The following is a 25,090-nucleotide window of genomic DNA, read 5'->3' as shown; positions in this document are numbered from 1 at the left end:
ATAATTAGGCTTTTTTAATTCTCAAAATATTCCAACAAGACTAACTGTTAACCTGATGTTTATTGTGTTTATATGCATTCACAATAATCTTAAGAAACATGGGCAACATTCTGATAGGATAATCTTTTATACCAACTAGCCCTATTTGAAGGTGCAGTTAGTGTAAGTATATCAACAAGCATCAAAATTATTTAGCTTGATGTTTTTGTGAGTCACACAAATTAATAAGAAACATTCATGCGTAAAGTAACTGATGTCAAGTATTATATTGTACAGTAAATCCAGATATAGAACAAGAAAAGACCATTCATTTTCTAACTAAATCTACAGATGTTTAGATACAAAATCAGTCAGTAAAATGCATTGTTTTAAAGAAAAAGCCGAAGCTTTGGAATCCAATCGTATAAGGAATGCAGAGAGCAGCTTTCACATAACATTTCACACATTACCATTTTAGAGAATACTGTATAAGCAATATATATGGTTCAAAAATACATTAACAATAATTAACATCATCTGCCGAGGACATGATATGGACGATTCATTAAGTCACTTGGGGAGAGAGAGGGGAGTTTGTTGAATAAGCTGGAGTTCAGAACAGTTTTTTTATTCTTTGTGGCCATTAGACTGGGCTTTTATCTCCACTTGCTCTTGATTCTCAGCATGTCTGTCCAAGTTGGGGCTAAGGCCCCTGAGTGCTGCAGAGGGCAAGCGTGAGACCCCATTCACTGTCAGAGCTCCACTGTCTATTGGGCAGATATAGTCCGCAGATTCATCAGGTTTCCTCTTTCTGAGATGACTGAATTGTGTGAAGCCCAGCTTCTTTGGCTGAAAACACAAAAAAAGTAAAACCAATCAATAGATCATTATGATTTTATTCTGCAACAACCACAGAACATTGTGATTCTCAGATTGTGTTATTACCTTCACTTTAGCTGTAGTAGTGAGGGGAACATGGCCTGTGGCATTGCCATATTCTCGCTTCTCCTGTGTGGCCTGAGTCCCCACAAGGGCAGAGAAGGCTGTGGCGAGGTGACGGCGGAGCAAAGTCTTCTGTGGAGGAATATTTAACAGCAAGGCCAAAGTCTCTGAGCTGAAGCGAGGCTCCAGGATCTGTGAAAGAACATATTGGAAACAAATGTAGGTCTACAAGCATGTATTGTATGCACATAATGATTTGTAATTACTTGTTAATCTTCCAGAAAAGCTTAGTTTACTCACAATCAGCCCACCATGAACACCGCTGCCCCGTAGATTAGGAGCATATTCAGCAAGATCAACTGCTCGAAGCCACTCCATTACACGATGGTTAGACCACTGTACCACCTCTGAAGGAGAGGGCTGTTTCTGAAGAATATAAAAAATAGAAATACTTATTGGCATTCAATCCCCCTCCATCTCACTCGTAGCTGAGCAACTCCACTTCTAATTACACTAGCTACACAGTACATGTTTGAAAGCAATTGTATTAAAGGAAAAAGTCTCTGTATTAGGAGGAATTGTCTATTTGTTGCCATCTTGTGGGCAACTGTTGTAACAACCTCTGCTCATCGTCTAAGAGCATTATGCTAGTAAAACACTCTAAAATGCCCCTCTGTTTGAATGAGTTACATGCTTCTATCAGTTCTGAGTGTTGGCTTGGCATCTCTAATTTACACACATCCATCCTTTAAACTAACATCCACTTCCTTTTATCTTGGCCTACCTCTTCTCCAGGCCTGCGTCGAAGGCAGTTAGGGTTGAACTTGTTGGCATGAAGGACATGGATGGCACATTTAATACTGAGATGATGAAGCTGGCTGGTCACCTTTAGAGTCAAGAGGTCATTCTGAGGAATTAAAAAAGAACATCAGTGAGCTTTTTGCAAATATGCAAGTTCATACATTTATATTATTATGTACATTATTGGTATATTATTTGTACATGTGTTTTTCAAATCAAATTTGAAATGTAAACAGATGTGTTTTGCAGGCAGAAAATGTGACAGTATGCAGGATTAAGTCTTACCACTGTGAGGTACTGTATCATCCGACCATCTACACGGGCCTCGTGGAATTGGTCCTTATACTGGGGCAAACCAATATCATCCAACCAGCCTACATGGGTAAAAATCTCAAGTTAATTCACATCACTACTCACAGCACGTTTAGTGCTCATAAAAGCTTCATCAGTCAGTTGCCAAAAGATGTTTATTCTAACTCTAGTTCATTTAAATTACAGTTGTTTTGAATGCTGACTACATTTGCATTTTTGTCAAATATATTAACATCATACACATTGCTTTCCTTGTTTGGTTTGTTTGTTACATGAGAGGTGCCACTCTCTACTAATAGCAGGACTAATAATATGATTGAAATGATACAGCACGACATGCAATGTTCAATATGTTCCATGTAGAAAGCCTTACGGGTGACCCAGATGTAGTCCAGCTCTGCCGACTTCTCTATAACTTTAGTGGTGAATGCCCTCAGAGCTAGCTGCAGCTTCTTCCTGTGTAAAGGGTTCTTCATACCCATCTCCTGTGGATATAAAGGCAAAATATATCAGTAATTTTTGCATAATCACTGAGTTTTAACATAAAGATATTTTAGCAGTGTTTAGTATAAAATGGATTCAAACTTTCTTCAACCTTCTCAAAGTCCTGAGGTGTGGCAGCCAGCAGCGTCTGCCCATTTTCAACCCACTGTCTAGTGAGATTGACATACTGGCCCAGTCCATAGTCTTCTAACCAGCCACACACCTGCTCCTTGGTCCACTGACTGAATGGAATATTCATATCACTGAGAGAAAAGGGCACAAATCAGCAAATTAATTAATTAATTAATTAATTATAAGTATCTAAAAAACTAAACTAAACTTTTTTTAAAGAATATTATAAAATATAGCATATATACATACAGTACACTAAAAACTAAATTTGTATTTCTAAGAGAGGCCCTAGACAGTCTTCTAATGTTGTCCATATAGGAAATGGTAGGGGTGCAGATAATGGGAGAGAACCAAATCAGATAATTTCGAAGCAACAAATTAATAATGAAACAAAATCATTTTAGTGCGAGTGAATATTACAGGTAGTTATGTAGAGGTACACTGACTCTTACCGTGAAGGGTCATAAGATTCAGGGGTACGGGTCAGTCTGGGTCCTGCTGTTGCACGCAGCCCCCCTCTTCTAAACTGACCAGCGTCTGGATCTGCTGCCTGGAGCCCTCCAGACTGGGTTCTTCGAAGTCTGAATGGACAAGATCAAACTCTGTGGATAAAGATGCTCAAAGCTACTTTCATTCTCTTGAGTTAAATAATCAGATTTGACACATTCAGTATAAACTCACTCAGTGACGAATAAAAATAAATAGTAACACAAAAGACAATAGAGATCATGTAAAATATTGTGAATTATTTATTATAATGACTGTTTTGTTACTGAAACACAAATGGGGATTTATTACAATTCTTACAGTTTTGCAATAGTTTAAAATTAAGTGTTTTTTATGCTTGGCAAATATAGTGGCAAAAGGAAAGTTATATTTTTATGTATTTTTCATAAATGGAAAATATATAATGTATAATTGTTTCTCTTACTTCACATAAACCTGTGTATATCATTTACACACAATAACCTATACCTGTTATATATACATCATATTAAACATTATTCAATAGTGTCAATTAAGTGAGGTCTATTTATTCATTGGCTTACTTTGGTAATCATCTGTGTTAATTTAATGTTAATGTTTTAAGGTAGGATATTTTCCCTCACTCACTTTCCCCAGAGTCTCTTTAAGCTGCGATTATTCTTCATGTATTCTGGTGATCCCACAGCTCTCTGGCCAGGCTGTGTATTTGCCCCAGAATGAACAGGAGAATTATCACTTGAAGTGCTGTCGTCAACTTTCTCCAACTTTCCTGAAAGAGGTTACAAAAACCAGTCAGTAAAATACAAAGTACAAATACAATTGAAATTGTATAACTGTACTGTAGAGGGTTGTATTATGTAATATTTTATAGATGCATTTGATTACGTCTAATAATTGAAGTGTACTTGTATCACAGGAATTACAGCAGACAAAGCCCCACTATAACTTTGCCAAGCACACACATTTCAATAATGGTATCTTAGAAAAGACTGTCTAAATATATCTTTTTCATAGTTGTAAAGCTGCTGAAGGCAAAATCTTGATGACGGAGTAAAAAGCCTGTACCAAAGAAAACACTAAGAGCTAAGTGCCGCATGAGTGGTGGACTGCCTTTTGACAGAGCTCTATTCAGGAGAGGAAGCACAGGTTATAGACCATTGACTTGAGCAAACAATTCATCAGTTAATGCCCCATGAAAAGGAAAAGATATGCTAAACTAAAATTAACTAGGTGATATTATGATATAGGCTGCACAGGCAATCTCTGCTTTACAGCAGATGGTAGCTGCAGAAGAACTCAGGGTGGAGCTCAAGTTAAAACTAGCCAGTGAAGTTGAGGTAGGGTGGAGCTGGGATGAATGTGGTCAATCAGAGGAAGAGACAGGGTGTGTCTGGTGAGAAAGTCTATCCCGTGATCCCTCTCGTGATCAAAGGTGCAGTGGTTGTCTGGTCAAAGGAGAGTGGTTTGTTTCAAATACGAGCACTGCCTGCTCATGGGAATTACCAGGCCACGGACTATTCCACAGTAAAAGAAGTCTATATCAGTATTCGTACTACACGCTATTCATCACATCATAAATGACACCATATATAGGCTGAGTTAATAACTCTGGATTTACGTTGGCTGGAGTCTCCATCTTCACTCCCATCTGGAGACCTTTCACTCTGGATTTCACTGCCACTGTCTCCGATCACATTCTCCTCTGTCAGACAGGAATTCACAGGCAGCGTCTGACTTCTTGTGTCACTCTGGATAAACCCCACACAGATAAAAATAAAACAGTATTCATATGGTTTAAAGTAAAGGGATGGTAAATTAACAAATCAGCTGTAATCATATTCTAAATCCTGTCATCCATCAGTCACAGTAGATGGGTATATTTTATTTTAAAAATTGAGAGAAGCATCCAGAGTTTGCTATATTCAGTAAGAGATGAATTAAATTTTTATGAATATGATATATTACAACAGTAAAGATACCTTTTGTGATGGTCCATTTGTTAAGTCATTCAAGCTACTTGATAAAGTCTGCACTTCCGTTCTGAGAACAGAAAACACAATTATCCCAGTGAAATCCAATTACAATATACTGAAAAGGTTCATTGACAGAAAAAAAAAGCTTCATTACCTGCAATCACTGTCCTTCTGGTCTGATGAAATATATGCTTGCTGGGAGGAAGAACTGTTTGTGGACACCTGGAAAATGGTTAGAAAACATAGATAAAGGGAAATTTATATCATGTTCATTCAGCAATTGAACAATAAGTATCTGTTTAAATTGTTTGCACCCACTTCAGACTTTACATCCTCAGACTTTGCACTGGCAGAGTCAGCATTCTTCATCAGCATCTGTTCTTCTTCCTCACTGCTGCTTGAAGGAGTCCTACCATTTGACAATGAACGAACAGCAGGTGGCACTACAGTAACAAAAGGAAAAATCAGTTTTGTCCACAACTCAACCAGTGGCAAATGTTACTGTTAAGAAAAAGTATGGTGGCTTTCATTTTGCTCAAACATGGCTAAACAAATACCAAAAAAATAGCAGGAATAGCAGCAAGGATAAAAGAGGTAATAAACTGATTACCTTGCCTTGTGATGTGATTGACCTCTCTAATTTGCTTGCACTGATTCAGGAGCAGAGTGAGCTCCTCTATACGCCGGTCCTGCAGAAAAGAAGAGAAGGGAGATTTCAAGGTCAACAAAACCCAATTAAGATGTTTTATCTAAGGTTAGAAGACATATGTATGGACTATCTGCTTTTCTCTACTACTGACCGATATGCCACATAAACGTCCCTCTTTCACCATATGGCCTTTACATCAAAGTAGTGGCCAGGGAGAGGATTAACACAGGCCTGGCCCAGAATCTTAGCTGTGGTGACCAGCTGCATGTTATGTGTGTTTTTTGAAGTGGTGCCCATGCCTGGTTTTGCCATGGTTCTCTTTAGCAGCTCACTCCAAAATTACACTTGGCAGATCGAGGCCTACTTAAGTGTGGCTTTGCCTGAAATGGCTCGCCTTGGGGTGTGTGTACGTGTGTGTCTTCACTAGTATGCCACATGTAGACCCATGTCTGTAAGTCTTTAAAGTCCAAAATTCTCTGGGAGAGAGAATACAAAAGGCCCCTCTGTACTATAAATGGTTGGAGGGTGGTGCCTCTGGGAAATGACAACATCTAAAAACAGTTACCTTCTAGTAATTGTGGCGCTGCTATATACATGCCTGTAAGACACTTTACATTGTAGTGAACTGATGACAAAACACATGTTGCCCCATGCTGTATAATCACATACAGCTGTGTTTACCAGAGAGAAAAACGATAACTTACCTTTTCATCATTGGCAGCTACCAGCGATTTCATTCCACTCCTAAGCCTCTGCAGCTCCTGATCTATAAAGACAAACCCCCCTCTGATTATTAATATGTAAGGGCAGCTTATGTCATATAAATTATTGTTTTGTATTGGCACACATGTCATATAAACCATTTTGTATAGACATATACAGTGGTGCATGGGTTATGTAGAAAGGAAGGAAGGGAGAAAACACATGCTAGCATGAAGTAGATTTAATCCTCACTTGAGTGCCATCTAAACCATTTATTTTTAGATTCATCCAAACCTTTTTGTATCCACCAATCATAGCTTTAGTCATGTCAGCTTTCTCATATTTGGGCACACAGCCCATAGTCACTTTCTTTGTAACACTTGCAAGCATACAGGGAGCATTGCTGGTGAGTGACAGTGAGTATACTAAGCACCCCACATGGATTTAACTATGAAATTATGAAAACACAAGGCATTATGACTTCAGGAATCCATTAAGACAACACAGAAGCCAAAGAGAGGAGTGATAGCGCATCAAGTAATTCTGAAAACCAGTTGGTGATTGTCAAAAGGCGCTCTTTGGAGCAGAAGAAGTCAAAAGATAATAAACGAAGGGGACATTTTGGGAGAAAGGAAATAAATGAAAGATCAAAGTTGACATGGCCCATGGGGTTAAAATGATTTTCATTAAGTACTGTTAAGGCTTACATTTGGTGTTTAGCCTCTTCCTGTACATCTCCTCTGAGAGAGAAGGTAGAGAGACAGAGACCCGTGATGAGACAGTTTATTAAGGGTCAAGACAGAGTTTTCCCACAGCAGTTACTGCAAGTTGATGAATGCAAAAGGGAGTCATTAACTGTGTCACCTATCAGGCAGGGCAACTCTGTCAGAGTGAGAGTCTGTTGGTAGCTTGGTCGAGGGTTTGAAGCTGGATGCTTTGCTTACCTCTCTCTGAGCTGTCGGTGGAAAGAGAGGGCCTGGCCAGCAGCTGAGTGTGCAAGCTCTCAATCTCAGCATTCTTACTGAGCAGAAGCTGCTGAAGGCTGGTGATCTCTGCCTGTGGGTGCCACACAATGAGGAATCTTTAACTTAGAAAGAACAAGCAGTTCTGCATGAGTCAGTGCACCTACACACAGATATCAGCTCTTTCATAGTCACAAAGACATGTGTACATGCTTTTTAGCTGCAAGGAATAATGATAGCACATGCCTTCTTTTGAAACATGTTTGTCAGATAATGATGATGACTTTTCCACAATTACCTGTAAATTTCAAAGACCATATATAAAACTCCCACAGCAAAGCACATGATTTTTTTCCTCTCTAACATTTAGCAGACTAAACACGTCTGTTTTGAAGCAAGTATTAGGAAAAAAACAGATGGCTATAAAGTTAAACTTCAGACTGGTTTGTTTGCCAGTGCGCTGCATGTTGTATAGAAGAAAGCAGCAAATGACACTTTATGTCTCATATCCCACATCACACCCATGTTCACCTTAACTCAATTCATTTCTTTTCACTGGTTTATTTCAAAAGGTAGGAGAAAAAGTAAGAGTTGATCACACACACAAAACATTTTTATGTAGCTGAATATCTTCCATGTCAACATCAAAAGCCAATTATTCAATTGTGCATTAAGATTTTGAAGATTTTGGCTGGATTCTAAACATATTTGTCTAACAATCTCGTAATGAAACGTAGCATTTGTTCAGTTTGTAATTTTGGATAAACATCTTGTTGTTGGAGATGTGCCAATAAGATATTTAATGAACTTCCAACTAGTGTAATGAGGGACAGCAGACTTATTTTGGAAACTACCAGAAATGATTGCAATATGTGAATAATTCTGACATCTGACCGTAATGGCAACCAAGTTGAGACTGAAAGTTGACCGGGCAACACGTTCAGGGGTTAATTTGTTAATAACAAATGGAATTAAAAATGAAGTAGCAGATGTGTCTTTTAAAATCAATGTACTATTTGTGTGGGCAGGTAGAAGAGTAGCAGCACCATGAAACTTATCTAATGCAGGGACACAGACAGCTATTGTGCATGATGGGAAAGACAGCAACATAGGCAGAGAGACAGATGATGAAATGGGAAAGAAAGTGATTCTGTCGTAAAAGAGGACAAAGAGTCCAAGTGCAAGTAAAGAGCTCAAGCTAGCCTCAGAAGTCCATGCACTGGGATCATGCTAAAGTATAAAACTAGAATTAAAAAAGGTCTAAGCCATTATTAAGTCAGTTTCTATGGCACATCTTTAAAATAGTTCTTGACCTTCTGAAAAAAACATAGGTGTCCACGAATGAGAATGTGTGTTCAAAAACAGAATGACTCACTTAACTGGCTGGAACATTGGATTGGACAGCATTTAGGAAAGTTGAGTAGACAGTTAGCAGTGGAATTTGGGCACTGAAGCTGTGTTGCAAAGTCTAGACACCATGAAAAAACATTATTTTACCTTTGTTGCTTTAAGTTTCTTTTCGTACTGTAACTTCTGATCCTCCAGGTGTTCCACCTTGTCCTTGAGAATCCTGAGCTCCTTCAGCAAACCCTACAATAGAGTGTGTGATAAAATGTGCCCAATTAATGTCAGTTGTAAGCTACAATTTCACTCTAACAGCTACATTAAACAGTGATGTTAGTAAATCTGTTCTTTCATAACACACTCAATGAAATCAGTAAATGAAAAATGCATCAATTAGTTTTGACACTCGATGAAAACAGTTTGATACAGTTAATGGACATAGAGCCCTGCTGAAGGTGTTTGGGGAGTGCATGTTTAATTTGCATCTGAGCCTAAGGATTGCACACACTCAAGTGAGTCAACCCATGCTGTACACAAGGACAGAAGTCATGCAACAGGCTGTGCCTACATTTTCTCCTCCACAGTGGCACTGGTGCTCTGCATCTGAGCTACTCTCTCCCAGGCTGTGTGTGTTCCCATCAGGCCCTTCTGGAGCCTCGTCTAGTTTGTGTGTCACCCCTGTAGCTCTGTCACATGAGGGGCCAGGATTTGAGCCCTGGCCCTCAATGGAGCCAGTGGGCCATGCCACTGGAGAGTCGCTGTCAGCTTGGATCTCTGAGGCCTTTTTCTCCTGGATCTTGCTATTGATCTCTTTCTGAAACCTACACATCTGCTCCTGCAGCTCACTAATGAAATTCACTACGCTCTGACAGATGTGTGGGGGAGAAAGAAAATTGAGAGAAACGTTCAGAGAGTGAAGCGGAAATACTGGAAGTATACGCCTGTGTGTGTGTGTGTGTGTGTGTGTGTGTGTGTGTGTGTGTGTGTGTGTGTCCTTGTCTGGTGTCCATACACAAAAACACTGAGCCAGTTAAAGTAGGGCCCTATGATTTCCGCGATCACGGAATCGTGGAATTGGCCGATTAAAACAGAATTTATTTTTAATGCGGAATATTGTGGAATTTGACATAATTGGACTGAAATGCTGTTTTCATGTGGAAGAGGAACGTATGTCTGGGGAAAACTGCACGAAGGGAAGCAAATCTGGGTGGCACAACAAGCCCCCTCCACAAACTGAGCCCATCCCCCTTCAAAATAATGTAAGCATGGCGAAGCGGCTGGCCACGGCTCTGTCTTCGCCGGCGAAAAAACTTCGAAAACTCGATAGCAACCCCTCAGTACAGAGTCGAGCAGTTCCCGAAGGACTTCTATATGTCAGGTGAACTGTTGTTTTTATTAGTAAAATAACAGTAAAAGGTAAAAAAACAGGTTTCACAAAAATTTAAACAGAAAAATGGAATTCACAAAAATTAAAACGGAAAAAACGGATTTTAGGAAAAAATAAAACGGAATTTGGGAAAAAATAAAACAGATTTTATAGGGCCCTATTAAAGCCTCATCTGATCTAGGCAGACACACATATTTATTTGTTCAAGAACCTGATCTACCCTCTTCCTTTGACCATAACTGGATTAACATTGTGCTTTTTCTGATTCCTAGATTCATACATGTTCAATTTATCAAATAGGTAGCTGGAGATGATGAATTGCAACAGGGATAAATAGGTTTTACATGTTTAGAGGTGATCTGTGCCCATGTCCCTGCAGAAAGACTGTAAACAGCAGCAGAGTTATGCTAGGACTGTGGACAGAGGAAGTCTCACTTGGGGACCGGCACAGCGGATATGACAGATGATATGGAGTGCCTCCATGGCTAAATTTAACTATGAGCTTACTGGCTCCATGGCAAGGTGTGTGTGTGTGTGTGTGTGTGTGTGTGTGTGTGTGTGTGTGTGTGTTTGTGTGTGTGTGTGTGTGTGTGTACATGTTTGTGCAGTAGGAGCAGCACGTGGGAGGCCCGTAAAGTGTTCAAAGTAGATTTTCCCTATTCTTCTTAAGTCCAAACAGCTGCTGTTTGTGCATGTGATGAAAGCAGAACTGAAGTGTTTAAACTCTGCCGTTTACTATAACAAACCTACACCCTTCATTTCTGCCTAGAAATACAGTTCAAAAACCCCCAGAGATAGTAAACAATATTCAAATAAATCTTCTTTTTTTCAATAAATGTCAAATGTTGTGGGGCTTATGCCTTTAGTAAGTAAGTGGGGTCTTTTTCAGAATGGCCTAGTCAATCCTTGCCAGCCCAAGAACAAAATTCTCTGGGCTGAAGCCTACACACACTCACATTTGGCCCGCCATCCATCATGCCAGCTCTGCTATGCCTGAACTCTTTTAACCTGAGGACACAAAGACTCTTTGACCAGCCGTGTTTTGACAGTAACTACATCCATTACAGTATCCTGTCTGGTAATAGTGCTGCATAGAAACTTTCCCTTTCTCCTATTTATATGGTCACTGAATGGCCATGATGTCTGCTAGTAACCTAACACATCAATCTTAAGCAAATACATAATTCATTTTGAAATGACAAAAAATTTAAACCCCTAGAGACCTCTTTTTCCTGTAGATTTTACCCAGGAACAACACAGCTAGGGTTTTGGTGAATGTTCCTCTCCATCCATCCAAAAAGTGTTGATGGACTTCCATAAAATCAGCAGCTGACTTAAAGGTTAGAACCATCAGAACATAAGACAGATTTTTATGTGGACCCTCTTAGTTCCTGGCAGGGTTAGGTTCAAATTGTGCAAGTCAAATGTGTTCCTGAGCATTCAACCAAAACTAATTCCTCCTTAAAACATTGCTTAATAAAAAAAAGATAAAGTCCTTCACAAATGTACAAAACAAATATATAATCACAAAATTCAATTATCTACAGAGTGAAAAGATGGATAGCTTCAACTTTAAAAAACTACACTGAAAATTAATTAAAAGTTACTCAACAAGACAACTTTGTTTTGATGGATAAGTATTATTTTGAATAAATTCTGGCAAACTACAGTCTTACTTTCCCATAGAGTATTCATATTAATGTAATAATTATTTTAATGATTGACAATAACCTTTCTGATCACGGGGGATTGTCATACTGGGCTCTGTAAGAAGCCCTACCTCTGCTTTGTGCTGCCTTTCAGCCCCATGGCTCTGTTTTCCCTCCATGTCTGCCAGCTTTAGTTTCAGGTAGGACACCTCCCCCATAAGACTCAGCTTCTGGTTCTCCAGTGACGTCCTATGCAGGAGCTCCTGTCATCAACAACGTACAGGAAGAGCATGAGGCACCATGAGCAGGCATACATGTGGATAAGAAAACATACATGAGTACATAATCCATTCAATAATACACAACAGTCAACACTTACTGAACAAATGCAGCTTTAAGTATGAGGCACAGCAAGCTACGTGTTCTGTAATAACAGTCCCCTCACAAACCCACTGGTTTCAAACGCTGTTTGAGTGGCTAAATATACACAACCCATGACCACTATTTATAATGCCTATTTCACAGCTCACTCAAAGTACACAGCAGAGGGGGAGAGAAAGAGAGAGGGAGAGTAAAGGACAGAGAGAGAGAGAGTGAGACCAAAAGCATGCAAACATTTTTAGAAAGAACATTAAAATAACTGTAACAGGTGTATGATCCTGTCAGTGTGAACTGCTGCCAATCAAACCTGGTGTGCGAGAGACTGCAGACCTACTGTACCACCGTTCTGTGACGATCTCATATATAAAGAATTGCTGCCAGCCTTAAGAGTTAAGAATATGCAGGCAGATGTATTACTAATTTAGTTCATGTAAAGCAGGTGCTAAATTACTTAAAGTAAAAAAATTAGCATCAGAAGCAGGCATACAGTACATATGGATACATCAATTTAAAACTCCGGCTTTGGAAAATATCTGGGCTTCTTCTCAAGTGCACATGGAAAATATTAGAGCTTTGTCACCAGGAAGAGATTTACGGCTCAGGTCCAAAGCCTCATAATGACCACGTCTCCAAGAAGCAAGTCCTGGCTGCCCTTTGGTACACTGCACACATACAGCACTGCACTTAGATTTAAATACTGAGCATTACAGTGCATCAGATTGCTGAAAGACACATACCTAGAATAAGTTGAAACTATCTACTTTGAATAGGAATTTTACAAGAGATACATTTATTCTGTGTATTACCTGGTTTATCCTACTCTAGTGTCTGCTTGCAGCAGAGTAAAGGTAAGAGTATTTCCCCCATAGACGCAACGGTTTCCAGTATCTTGTGGTTTCAGCAGTAATAAGTTTCATACATCCATTCCATTCAGTGGTATTTGGAGGATTTAGCAAAGTCTCAGCTGTCTATTTGAAGTTTGAGCAAACTGAAAGTTGCGGACATACTTCTACAGTAACTCTTAAAGAGCACCACCCCTATTTTTTTCTCCCTCCCATCTCTCCACCTTCCTCCCTTCCTCATTAGTCAGTCTCTCCTCTGAGAGAGAGAGAGAGAGAGAGAGAGAGAGGGAGAGAGGGAGGGAGAGAGGGAGAGAGAGAGAGAGAGAGAGAGAGAGAGAGAGAGAGAGAGAGAGAGAGAGAGAGAGAGAGAGAGAGAGAGAGAGAGAGAGAGAATACAAGGACTCAGTTCTGGTGGTTGCAGGTTGGGGTGTGGCTACTGGCGCTGTAATCACCTGCCCAGACAGACCAGTCTGGCCCTTTGTAAACCAGGCATACACTCTGAGACATTGTCGTGGAATGAGTCTGAGCATCCTAAATATTTTGGTTGTCAAGGTAATGTGCAGCCAGATACACTGGAATCTTAGCGAGGAATTTCTTCCCAGGAAGCAGAACTCATCCAGAGTTACATTCTACAGCTTATGAACTGAGACTGAATTTGCAGAAGAGTCATATTTAAAAGATAGATGGACGGTCTGGCCCTGTCACATCTCATTAAATGGAAGAATAAGATATAAAAAAAACATGGATGATTCCTGGTAAAAGTCATAGTTTCCTAATTTTGGTCCAGTAATCAAGCATTCAAAAGACAGTGTGAGCCGAGGTCTGCAAAGCTGTGTACCTGCTGCAGCATCTCCTCTGTGGAGTTGAGTTTGTGTTGATGTTCCACCAGAGAACTCTCTAGATCGCTGATTTTCACCCCCTGAGCTTCCACCTGGTCTGTCAGCACACTCACCTGTGTGTGTTTGTGTGTGTGGACAGAAAGATAGTTGGAAATTAGATTCATTTTTCTACACCAAAACTGTGTAATCATAATTTAGTTTTGTATTTGCAGCCTAAGCCTAACATAACATTTTCTGTGTTAGAGCCCACTACAGAATTTCTCACAATATACATTATTGAATATCAGCTAAAGAAGAGGATTTTTCAAAAGAATGTTATATGTGAGACCTGAGGAAACAAACAGGGCACCTGCTCTCATACACACCTATGTGCTACAGCTCATGGTGGTGCTAGTCTAAACCTGCCTGAGATAAGCACGTGCTCAGCAGTCCTGGGAGCTACACACACCTACATTTGAATGTTGTAACATCACCAAGCCCAGCTTTAGTACCGCTGCTTCACTCATCCACTGGCACAGTGATTACGCAACATTTACAACATAATACTCTCATCTACCTTTGCCCTTTCACCTTGTCTTCCTTGGCTCTCCTCTCTAACACTGTTATGTGACATGGGCATTGTTTAGAATCAGTTCCCACTGACAGTTTGGTGTCATATCACCTTTTTGATTTGAGCAGGCTCATATCCAATAACAACCGATTCACTTTTATACTGTAAATTAATATGAAGGTATGCTTAAGATTTAATGTGTACAAAAAGAGACAGGCAGAGATAATATTATTTTGTATGAAACAATATGCAGAGTATATCTAAACGAGTGACTAATCTCACCTGCAGAATTAGTGACTCTTTATCTCCTTCCAGACGTGATAATCGCTCCTGGTAGGACTCACTGTTGCCAGATGAATGCAGGTTACCCTTTAGAATAAAACTCAGCTATTAAGTTCACTTAATACATTGTAATACTGAACAGTTGCTCAGTGGGTCAAAACTGTTTTTCCTTAATTCTCTCTCTCTCTCTCTCTCTCTCTCTCTCTCTCTCTCTCTCTCTCTCTCTCTCTCTCTCTCTCTCTCTCTCTCTCTCTCTCTCTCTCTCTCTCTCTCTGTCTCTCAAAACAAAACAAAACAAAACAAAAATGTTGATGAAGTCTTAGCTTAGCTCAGGGCTGCCTGTGTTCTAAGGGGTATTTCAGAGGGATCAGTGTGCAAGGGAAATAGAATAGCAACCAAATGAGCTCAAATTTCTCAGAAATCCAGGCTTTCAACCACAATCATGGAAACATTATGTAGCCCAGTATCCTGAGCCAGCTAGCTCAAGTGGTTTACAATAATTTTAAAAATACCATTAAGCCTTTAATAGACATTTTGCTTCAGTTCTTAAAAACACAGAAGTCGTGGGTTTTTTAAACACTGTTATATTTAAATGTACAGTGTTAATTCAATTTACTTCCAAAATTCTTGACAAATTATTCACCAAAAAGTTTCACTAACAGTTCCGACAGTTTCAATGATGTGGATAAAATCCAGTGAGACTTGTGTCTAAGCAACATCATTTAAACCAAGCTTCCACAGTTGCACAGAGATACCATAAAAATACAAATATATATACCAATACATGTAATTCAGCCCAAAGAAATGTTTCTCTTAAATATGTAAATTAAGTGTAATGGCAAAATATTAGAAACAGCATTTATTATAATGTTGTCAAAGACGAGTTACCGAGAAGTACCACAGAGTTGAGTCCACAAAAAAGTGGCTATTATATTGCATTGCATTATATCATGGAAGTATTTACTTATCTCTTCATATTACATACCAGTCTTTCTTGTACAACGCTTTCTGTATTGTGCAACACTGTCACGATGATTCATCATATGATATCATATGATATCATATATCCTCCATACTGTATATCATAGATTTGAGGCTCATATGAGCAAACTAGTGGCACTGTTGTAGTTCACAATGATTGATAGGCATATGTGTAAAAAGGCTTTTCTATGGCTCTAACAGCCAGTAAGAATTATAACCTAGTGGATGCAGTCAAGACTAATGTCTCCTTAATGGCAGCGTGATGGTATGTGATGTTTGAAGGCTCCCTATAGGTTCAAGTGGCAGGGAAAGAGCCCAGCTGACATGCATTTATCTTTCCCCTGAAATACTTCAACCTAACGACCAGTTTGGCAGACTTGTGCATTTGACAATTTAGCCACATATTATCTCATTTGATGCAAAGGTTAGATTAAAAACATGATAAACAAAAACAAACACTGTATCGCCTTATCTGTCAAAATAAGTCATTTCAGCTTTAATACAACATATGTTAGTAGTTTGAATAGTTAGTTACTTACACTTCTGCTAGGCTCATGTCGGTCTTTTCAGTCGAACAGTAAAATTAGTCATTAAGATGTGACTTTTTTCTTCACATCTACCCTAAAATAAGAAATGCAACTTAAAGCTGAAATACCCATGGTTCAGGTAGCTGCTCCTTTTTGCCCAACAGCCCACTAGTAGCTTGTTGATCTTTGCATAATCTGCAACACACCTCTTCAACTCACAAAGCATATGCTCCTCCCAAATTATCTACCATGTCAACCACAGCTATGTTGTAAAGCAACAACACTGCAGGAGGAAAACAAACAACCATGACCTTTCGTGCAATTCTAGTGCATAAAGGTATCAAGAGTAGGCATGCAAGTGGAGACTGTCTTACCTTTTTAAGCCAAGCAAAATGTTTGTAGAAATCAATATCATACTCCATTCTGCAGGCCCATTGTACAGTTAATCTGATTCTTGACGTTAGATACTAACAGAAGCTGGTTCTACAAAGTGCCAAGCAGCATGAACAGAGACTAAAATCTACAGCAAGACCTGGATCTTAACTGTGCTACATTCTCAACCTCCTTGAATCCTACCCTTCTCTCATAGACCCTCCATGTTACTGTTGTAGAGAGTGCAGAGAGGACCTTGGTCCGTGTGGTTTGGAGTCTGGGCAGCCGGAGACTTTTAGAGCTGAGCTGAATAACTTAAACTATGCCAACTGGCTCTACTCCCTTTCTTTCTTCTCCTCACTTTTCCTACAGTACCTCTTTCTAACTCCACCTCTTACTTTCTCCTACTTTCTCCTACTTTTGCTCTCTCTCAAACAGTTAAACTGCTTCATTATTTACAAACATCTGTCTGTTTTTTGCTGCATCTTGTGCTCTCACCTTTTTCTGTTCTCCCTCTCCTTGTCCTGTACTTCTCTCTGTCTGTCTCTAGACTGTTCTCTCTTTTTGTCTGAAGTTCCTCTTATAGTCTATAGCTAATTTTGCGGGGCTTCCTAAAGGGGCACAGGGGAGAGGAAACTTTCTGCAGCACATGCTTGTCAGATGTGGTACAGAGAAGTGGAGAAGGAGGAGGCAGTGAGGGAAACTGAATGTGGGAATGTGAGTGTAAAGTTAACAACATCAATTCTTAAGGAGGAGAAGATACTGGCAAACACTAGTGAATGTGGATCAGACTAACACACAATTGCTGCAGAGATATAAGTCAGGAGAGTTACAGGAGTGTAAAGATGAAGGAAATAAGGGAGAATGGGACAGTGAAAGGGGGGTGCGACTGCTTGTGCTTTAAACGGGAGCTCTGGATCTCATTACCAATGCAGTTTGCAATGGATCCAGCTTCCAGCTCGCTCCTTCTTAGCAGACAGGAAAAAGCCCTCCAGATGTTGACCAGGATCAAAGACCACGAGATCACATAACTAATAAAACCCATGGCCTCCGTAATAGCCAACTGACTTTTGTTTTGCTTTAGCATCAATACTCTAACTGAACTTTTTTCTCATGTAGTTTGAATATTTCAGATTTAGTTTTATGAAATGTTATTATGGTGCCTGTCTGAGTGCTGAAGTTTTTAAGGTGTAAGTGACACAGTACTCACCTCACCTCTCTCTAGCCATTTTAGTATAATGTGTGCTGTATCAAGGGAGACCTGTTTCCTGAGAGAGTCCTGTTCTTCTTCACTCCCCTGGCCCTCCAGCACTGCCCTGAGGGCATCAGTGAGCTGAAGAACCTTGAGTGTGGGGTCCACTGGTGGGGGAAGGGTCAATTTTGGGGTATTCTGTGAGGATTGGTAATCTGGAACATCCAGCCTCATCAGGGCATTGAGCAGCCCTTCACCAATTTTGCCTAGAAGAAGGAAATTGCACAACAGATAAATAACTGAGATAACTTAATAGCACCTTATATTTTTGGGTATCAGAACAATGTAACTGTCAACTTATTTGTTTTCACATGCAGAAAAACAATAAGATATATAATTCATAATTGACAGAGATTGTGCTGGTGAGATCAACATGCTAATAAACAGCTGGTAGTCTGGTAGTGTGGTCCAATACACACATTTTAAGCCTAAATTGACTGTTCCTTTGGTGTAAGATTTAGTTGCAACACTATATCATTTATTTCACCTGAATGAGGTTGCATTTATAATTGTTTGTCATGAAATACCAGAGGAACAAATTCTGGCTGATAGATATGATTTAGATAGAACTGAAAATAATACTTAAAAAATACTTAATTATATGGAAATTTGACTAGTTTTCATTTTTTTAAATTGTATACCAAACTTAAAAGTACAGACTTTATCTATAAATTAACAATCCAACTGTTCTTCTAAGTGTTATGCCAATAATGACAAATTACATTTATTTCACATTTTTGTACAGAAAAGGTTACTCTAATAATTATAGTATTTTTTCTACTTTCTTAAATTATATACAAGCATATGTAAAGTGGCAATAATTAAATGTAATTAAATATGTAGGTCATTATATAAAGGCTGTATTTGTTCTGTTTGCCAATAAATCGTTTCAGCCAGTAATGATGGAAATCTGAAAATATTCACTAAAAAGTTATAATGTAGCCTGACTTACATTTATGATTGCATCATGTGCATGTGTGAGAGACAGATAGAAAGAGAGACAACTGGTATGTTTGTCTGTCCGCTATCCCATACTGGTTAGCTTGATATAGTCAGATATGACCTATTTCATCTATGCTGTTCTTGAGTCTAAGCTGTACAATAAGTCCTGTTGTGCCAAATGCACCAAACCTGCAAAATAACAGTGTGTCTCCACTGAAACCTTAGCCCTGACACTTACTGAGGTGTTTTATGGTGGTAATTCAGGAAATACCTGTAAAATAACAGTGTTTACAAAATATTTAATGAAATATTCTGTAAATGTATTTTTCTTTTTGTTTCTGCTTTTCAGTTGTTGCTTCCAAATATTTGACTTTGTTGTTGTTTTCATTGTTTTATGATTTATTTATTATTCTATATTGTTTTTTTTCACAACAGTGACTCCAATAAGAAAAGTTCCTGAAATCATCTCTTGAGGGCACTATTGTGCAACCATAACTTACTGGACGAAAATATCTTTAAGTAAGTTTTGTACTGTGGCTTCTGAAATCCACAGATTACAGGTTCAATTTGTAGGTTACTGTAATCATCATGTCTAAGTAGCAGAGGATATTTTGGATGGCTACTATCTAAAGTTAAATCAAAGTTACAGTAAAGCAATAAGCACACAATGTAGACCAATGAACAGATGTATACATTTGTCATGTAAACCATATGTGTTATCAGCAGTCTTTCTCAGCACAGTGTGTCATCTCTATTAATAGCACTTTGTCTTCTGACCCTGTGCAAAAACACTCCTGAGGTTGTGACAAACAGCACTGCCTAAAATGTATCACCTCTGCTAGAAAATATGCAAGAGAAGACACAAATTTGACAAGTAACATGGCCTTCATACAATTAGTGCATAGTAAGAGATATAAGCACAAAGGGAAATAAGAAAAGTTTTAAACATGATTACTTGTGAAGAGTGCTGGTGAATTATAAGAGAGATCACAGAAAAGCCAATCATCCCCTACTGAAACATACTAGTCCCCTATGCTTTACTAACTCTGTCTTTTTCTAGCTTGTTATAAATATATTCATCAATCACAATTTAAATGACCACCAATGTTTTTTTTATGTACTATATATATGTGAATCCCCCAAAGTGAAAGCACATGGGCAGTGCCGGTTTTATGGAGGCCTGCAATTAGAAACTGGGCAGTCTATGGTCTGATAATGAAACAGAAACTCTTACCAGCAATAATGTCATCCATTTGCTCCAAGGCAGCCTCCAACATATGGCTGGCATTTGACTCCATGGCAACACACTGTCTTATAAGGCAGTAGTACTAGTAAATCCTCATTCACTGGTATGAAGAAGGCACAGTGCTGGCTGATGGAAGTTGAGAGAGTGTGATATTCTCCACAGAAAGACAGTGCATCGCAGACTACTCCCCTTTCTTGTTGCTCTGAACTCTTTTTCTTTTCTTTTTTTTTTTACAGCAAAGCTACAACAGCTGTACTGACATCTGAGTGACTTCCAAGTTCCAACTAAAAAAACCTCCTGAATGTGGCTTTCGGCTTTAAATTCTCCTCTAATTTTGTGGCCAGAGTCTTACCCATTGTCAACACTGTTATCCACATGAGACTATAGTACATATTTAGAATAGTTTGATTCAGTTATATCTGTAGTTTGTTGTACATATTTTCAGTCCAACTACATTTGAATTTTGACCTGCTGGTGCTAAAACAACCCCCGCCCCCCAGGTATTTCTATAGCTGAGAGTCAGCATTTTGCTGGAACCAAAGAAGTCACTCCAGAACACTGGACCATTGTAAACAGATTTTGATTGACGTTGATGATATAGAGAATAAGCAATGCACAATGAAGCTGGAAATAGCAGCAGCTGACCGAGCAGTTTCTCCCATGAGAGCGGTTTGGTCATTCTTCATTCACTTTTTTGATGTCATTGTCAGATTTTTTACTTACATAGCATGAAAATAACAAACTTCCACACAGCACACTACTATAATGTATTTCTGTAACATCTGCTCTAACAAAACCTTCTCAGTACAACAAAATAAATAGGTTTCGCTCAATTGGCATTGCATATAAGGCAGGTAAAAATACACAATGACTTAAGTAATATTAATTAATATTACTTTAATCATTACTGCTGCTGATTGATGATTATTCAGGATCTACTCCAGTGTATATTCGGTTTCAGTCATGTATTTACTTAATTATCTATGTGTTAAAGTTTGTTGAAGCATTTATCACCTGCTGTTGTTTCATTTTTCATTTGAGTCTATGAACTGTGCTATACCATTTATGGCCAACAGGGTGCATCACTATTCAAGGAAACATATCATACCTTCTGTCATATTGTGAAGCTATGGGTGAAAAGTAAAACATTATAGTTACAATGCTTGTTAAGATATGTTTTGACTAAATAAATGGGTGCGGTGACAGAAAATATGGTGTAGGACCAGTTGCCAGTGCTTTTAGTGCAGATGGGAAACATTTTTAAAATTATTTCTACATTCTCAGAATACAGACGTTATGAAATTATCAGATCTTTACTGGGAAGTGATTAGTTTCAATGAACAACACCTGTAATCATTATTGCCTAAAATAAGAGATTTTGTTACTTTATGACTTAGAATTAATTTTATGTTTATTATTCATCTCTTTACTTATTCATCATGTCCAATTGAGTCATGTTTTGGCTAAGAGCAATGACATTTACATTAATATTCATTCAGAGAAATGTACAAATGTACACTATACTTTTGTTTCACTATTCACACTGCAGTGTTAGTCTTTAAATTGCCAGAGCACAGACAGATGTTCGGTGCTAGGAGGTCAGAATGCTGGTCAAAAGCAAACCCTGGTCAAAAGCAAGTACCACCATCCAAATCCAGAGGACAGGGAGAGATAATCAGAAAAAAGAAATATAATCATGGCATGGACCAAATAGGAAGATGTTTATAGTCTGCCATGAACATGGATATTAAGACATACTTTTCCCATGGACCTATTCTGAATACAAACACTTGAGAATTGAGTATTTTTAAAGTTTTCAAATGGCTGCATGATATTGCCAAATAATAAAAAGCTTTGTTTTCTATTGATGGAGGATAAAAGAATCACTTGGCAAGCTTTGAAGTAAGTCTAATCCTGCGACAATACAAGACAAAATAAGTGAAAACTATTTTTTTCCTATTTTCCCTTTTTTTGTACTTTCCTTTTAATTTTAGCATTCAGCTACACTGTTCCTTTATACAAATACAACATTTTAAACCCAGCCCACGTATATCTTCTTTAATAATTGATTTCCTATTCATATTTTAGTATACACTCACTATCAAATGTTAGTTAATTAATTTTTTTCCTTTAATTTTATCCATTTTTCCCCTGTATGTGATTTGGTAACTCAGTTCTATTCATGTCATTCCAATAAAGCAAATTAACACTGGATCTCTGCATTTGTGTGCCAATGTGTGTATGTATGAGGGCGTTTGTTCAAAAAACAAAGACAGAAAGTGAAAGAGAGAGCTACCTGAAGCACTGTGATCAGGTGCATTTGTTTATGCCAGTTTTTTCAAAATGCCTATAATAAGGGATGAGTTCTGGATGTTTGACTCAGGTTTCAGAGTCACAGAACTAACTTGATGTCAGGCTGTGAGCCTGAATTACCATGGGGTAAGTCACAGCAGGGCCGGCCCAGGCCTCCATGGCGCCCTAAGCAAAATGTGATTTTGGGGCCCTCTATTACTGCCAATAATAATGATTATTGATCATTCACACACCTTCTATAGACATATTCTACTTATTCTACTCTGTCATTACGAATACACTTGTAAAACTAAATGTGAGAACTTTTTTTTGTAGTTAGATCGCAATCCACAGTGATTAATGCCATGGAAGCAGACACCAGATTTGCAAATTTACAGAAAAATCTTTCAATTAATATTTGGTAAAGTCAAAACCCCCCCCCCTACTAGTCACACAGAGAATCAATACATAAAACCTCAAAGAGCAGCCTGGCATGTTTACCCATATATGGTTTTTAATCTGAAATGGTAGCAAATTCAGCTACAAGAGCAGCCTGGGGTTGATTAACACTTAATATTCAAAGTGATATAGTAGTATGTGGGATACTGAATGTCATCTAGGCCAGAGGTCTTCAACGGGGGTCCGCAACCCCTAGGAGGTCTGCGGAGGTACTGCAGGGGGGGTCGCAAAAGTTTCGCAATTTTTTCCACAAATTGAAATGTCTTTAAATACACATCAACATGAATCCAACACACTGTAGTGAACAGATAAATGGAGGCAGAAGTCGTCTTTCAGTCAGCAATGCACACATTCAGTGACACACAGGAGCTCTTTCAAGCTGGGCACCGGTACATTCACAACACCTGTCCTGCCAACGAGGAGGACCCGCCCCTATCGCTGCTGTGCCAATTACAAAAATAAAAAAAATAAAAACATGAATATATGAACCTGTGTATTATAGACATCTAAACTCTCCTGGAAGTTCAGCGAGTCTCCCGCATATTGACAGCGGCTCCCTGACGGTCGCAAATGAGATCCAATCAACCGGAATCTGGAGCGAGCAACAGTGCGAACTAGAGAGTGACTGGACGAGCGTGTGTGAAAGCAAAGTGTCCTTATAGCTCTGTGTTGCCACTTGTTAGACCGATCACACCCAAACCCCACCCGGACCAGCACCGATCGCAACCCCCCACCCCGGACCGACACCAAGTGTAACAGCAATCCCACCCCCCACCCCGGAATGGACCTCCCTGAAATTACTTTTTGCAGGTTGGAATGTCTGGTATTATTTGAATATCTTTGTGTTAAATACACAATAACAAGGTACATTTATACACGGCACTATAGGACCAGCTTAATATAAAACACAATTTTATACAATATATACAAGTAGGGGGTCCCCGCTCCATCTCTATCAGTTTGGGGGTCCTTGGCCTGGAAAACGTTGAAGACCCCTGATCAAGGCCAACTAAAAATGAAGCAACGCATTAGTTCACGCAGGACACGGAAGTCATACGCCCCAGCTGTAATCAGCCACTGATTGAATCAGCACACCTTATCAGTCACATACCAATCACAGCCATTCTTACCACAAGGCGGTGAGGCCCCTTTAAATAGTACTCCTATGTATCTGTTCTAGCTTAACCATTGCTCCAAGGTATGATAGGTCGTCACGTCACTTCCTGAATACTTGATGGTGGTTAAGATCCTCACTCTTGCGTCAATGTTGCATGTCAAAGAAGAACTGCCCTCACACATCTGTAAATGTGCATACACCTGCCTCCACTAGCTCTAGCGTTAGCATCCCGGCTAAACGGGCAAGACTCCGTCCACACACCGAGCCTCAGACAAGACTCCGTTTCTCTGCGCTTTGCTCAGCATCCAGTCCTTCCCACGTGACATGGATGTCTGCTGCCAACTTCAAAAAAAAATAAAAAATCCCGCTCCAGCTGTCTTCTTCAAACTTCAACTTCAGCGCCACTGCTGGCTCCAGCTGCGTCTGCTGCTGTCACCGTGCTCCCGACTGACGTCACGCACAGAACCCTGGGACCTTTCGAGCAGAGAGGCAGTAGGAAGTAGTTTCCAACTGCCTTACAGGAGGCCCACTGCTGCTACTTGGCCCTGGTTTGTCCTCATGGATGAGGTACTGGGGCAGAGGCCTTCTATTGCCCCCACCTGTCCTAATTACTTCCATCCCTGAAGACACACCGGGGCCAACTGCCGCAGTGCGTGACCACCAGGAGGACGATGAGGAGGAGGAGGAGAGCCAGCCAGGACCAAGCAGGAAGAGGAGGAGGGAGGATGACTTCTTCAACTTAATTAAAGAGGACATGAGGCTGCAGAGGGAGAATGGAGAGGCTCTTCTCTCTGCTCGAGAATTTTTTTTCTTTTATTTACGGTTTAATTTAGTTAATTTATAAATTTTCTTTATATTTTATTTTATTGATTGTTATTAATAATATTTGATGTTTTTATATGTTATTGTTATAAAATAAAAATATTGTTAATTGTTACACGTTGTCTATTCTACGGAAGCCGAGAACGGCCATCCCTGTTCTTTTCTTTTTTTTGCATTGTTTTCTCGTTATAATGACTTATTATTTCATTATCTCGATATAACAAAGATCGTTTTCTCGTGATAATGAATTAATTATTTTGTTATCACGAGATAACAAAGGTCAGGTGTGATGATTGTGTATTGGATCAGACCATCCTGATTTCAGCCATCGAGCTGCCACCGGCTGGTGAGAAAACGTTAATGTGATAACAACAGCTACCACTGG

General features: G+C 39.2%; 1 protein-coding gene across 1 annotated transcript; it reads right to left on the bottom strand.

The window, feature by feature from the left end:
- Window positions 1-606: 606 nt before the first annotated feature.
- ppfibp2a (PPFIA binding protein 2a) lies at window positions 607-16,727 on the bottom strand. Its single transcript, XM_053318413.1, has 22 exons — window positions 16,578-16,727; window positions 14,696-14,782; window positions 13,863-13,976; window positions 11,933-12,064; window positions 9,334-9,630; window positions 8,919-9,011; window positions 7,404-7,515; window positions 6,462-6,523; window positions 5,719-5,797; window positions 5,427-5,551; window positions 5,263-5,330; window positions 5,104-5,175; window positions 4,754-4,881; window positions 3,763-3,904; window positions 3,102-3,230; window positions 2,630-2,780; window positions 2,408-2,519; window positions 2,008-2,096; window positions 1,706-1,828; window positions 1,222-1,347; window positions 925-1,113; window positions 607-828 (listed from the first exon to the last, which is right to left on the bottom strand). Exons 1-22 carry the CDS (start codon window positions 16,623-16,625, stop codon window positions 607-609), a joined length of 2,700 nt encoding a protein of 899 aa, XP_053174388.1. The 5' UTR covers window positions 16,626-16,727.
- Between the last annotated feature and the right edge of the window lie 8,363 nt (window positions 16,728-25,090).

Source organism: Scomber japonicus, chromosome 1, assembly GCF_027409825.1.
Source record: "Scomber japonicus isolate fScoJap1 chromosome 1, fScoJap1.pri, whole genome shotgun sequence".
Taxonomy (NCBI): domain Eukaryota; kingdom Metazoa; phylum Chordata; class Actinopteri; order Scombriformes; family Scombridae; genus Scomber; species Scomber japonicus.
This window is presented reverse-complemented; position numbering and strand designations above follow the sequence as displayed.

Bases quoted from the DNA above. Each gene is read 5' to 3' on its own strand.
- ppfibp2a (XM_053318413.1), bottom strand. From the start codon at position 16,625: ATGGAGTATGATATTGATTTCTACAAACATTTTGCTTGGCTTAAAAAG. The intron at 4,882-5,103 runs GTTGTAATATAT...GTTTATCCAGAG, and splicing joins TCACAAAAGGTATCTTTACT to TGACACAAGAAGTCAGACGC. The intron at 2,520-2,629 runs GTTGAAGAAAGT...TTATATCCACAG, and splicing joins CACCTCAGGACTTTGAGAAG to GAGATGGGTATGAAGAACCC.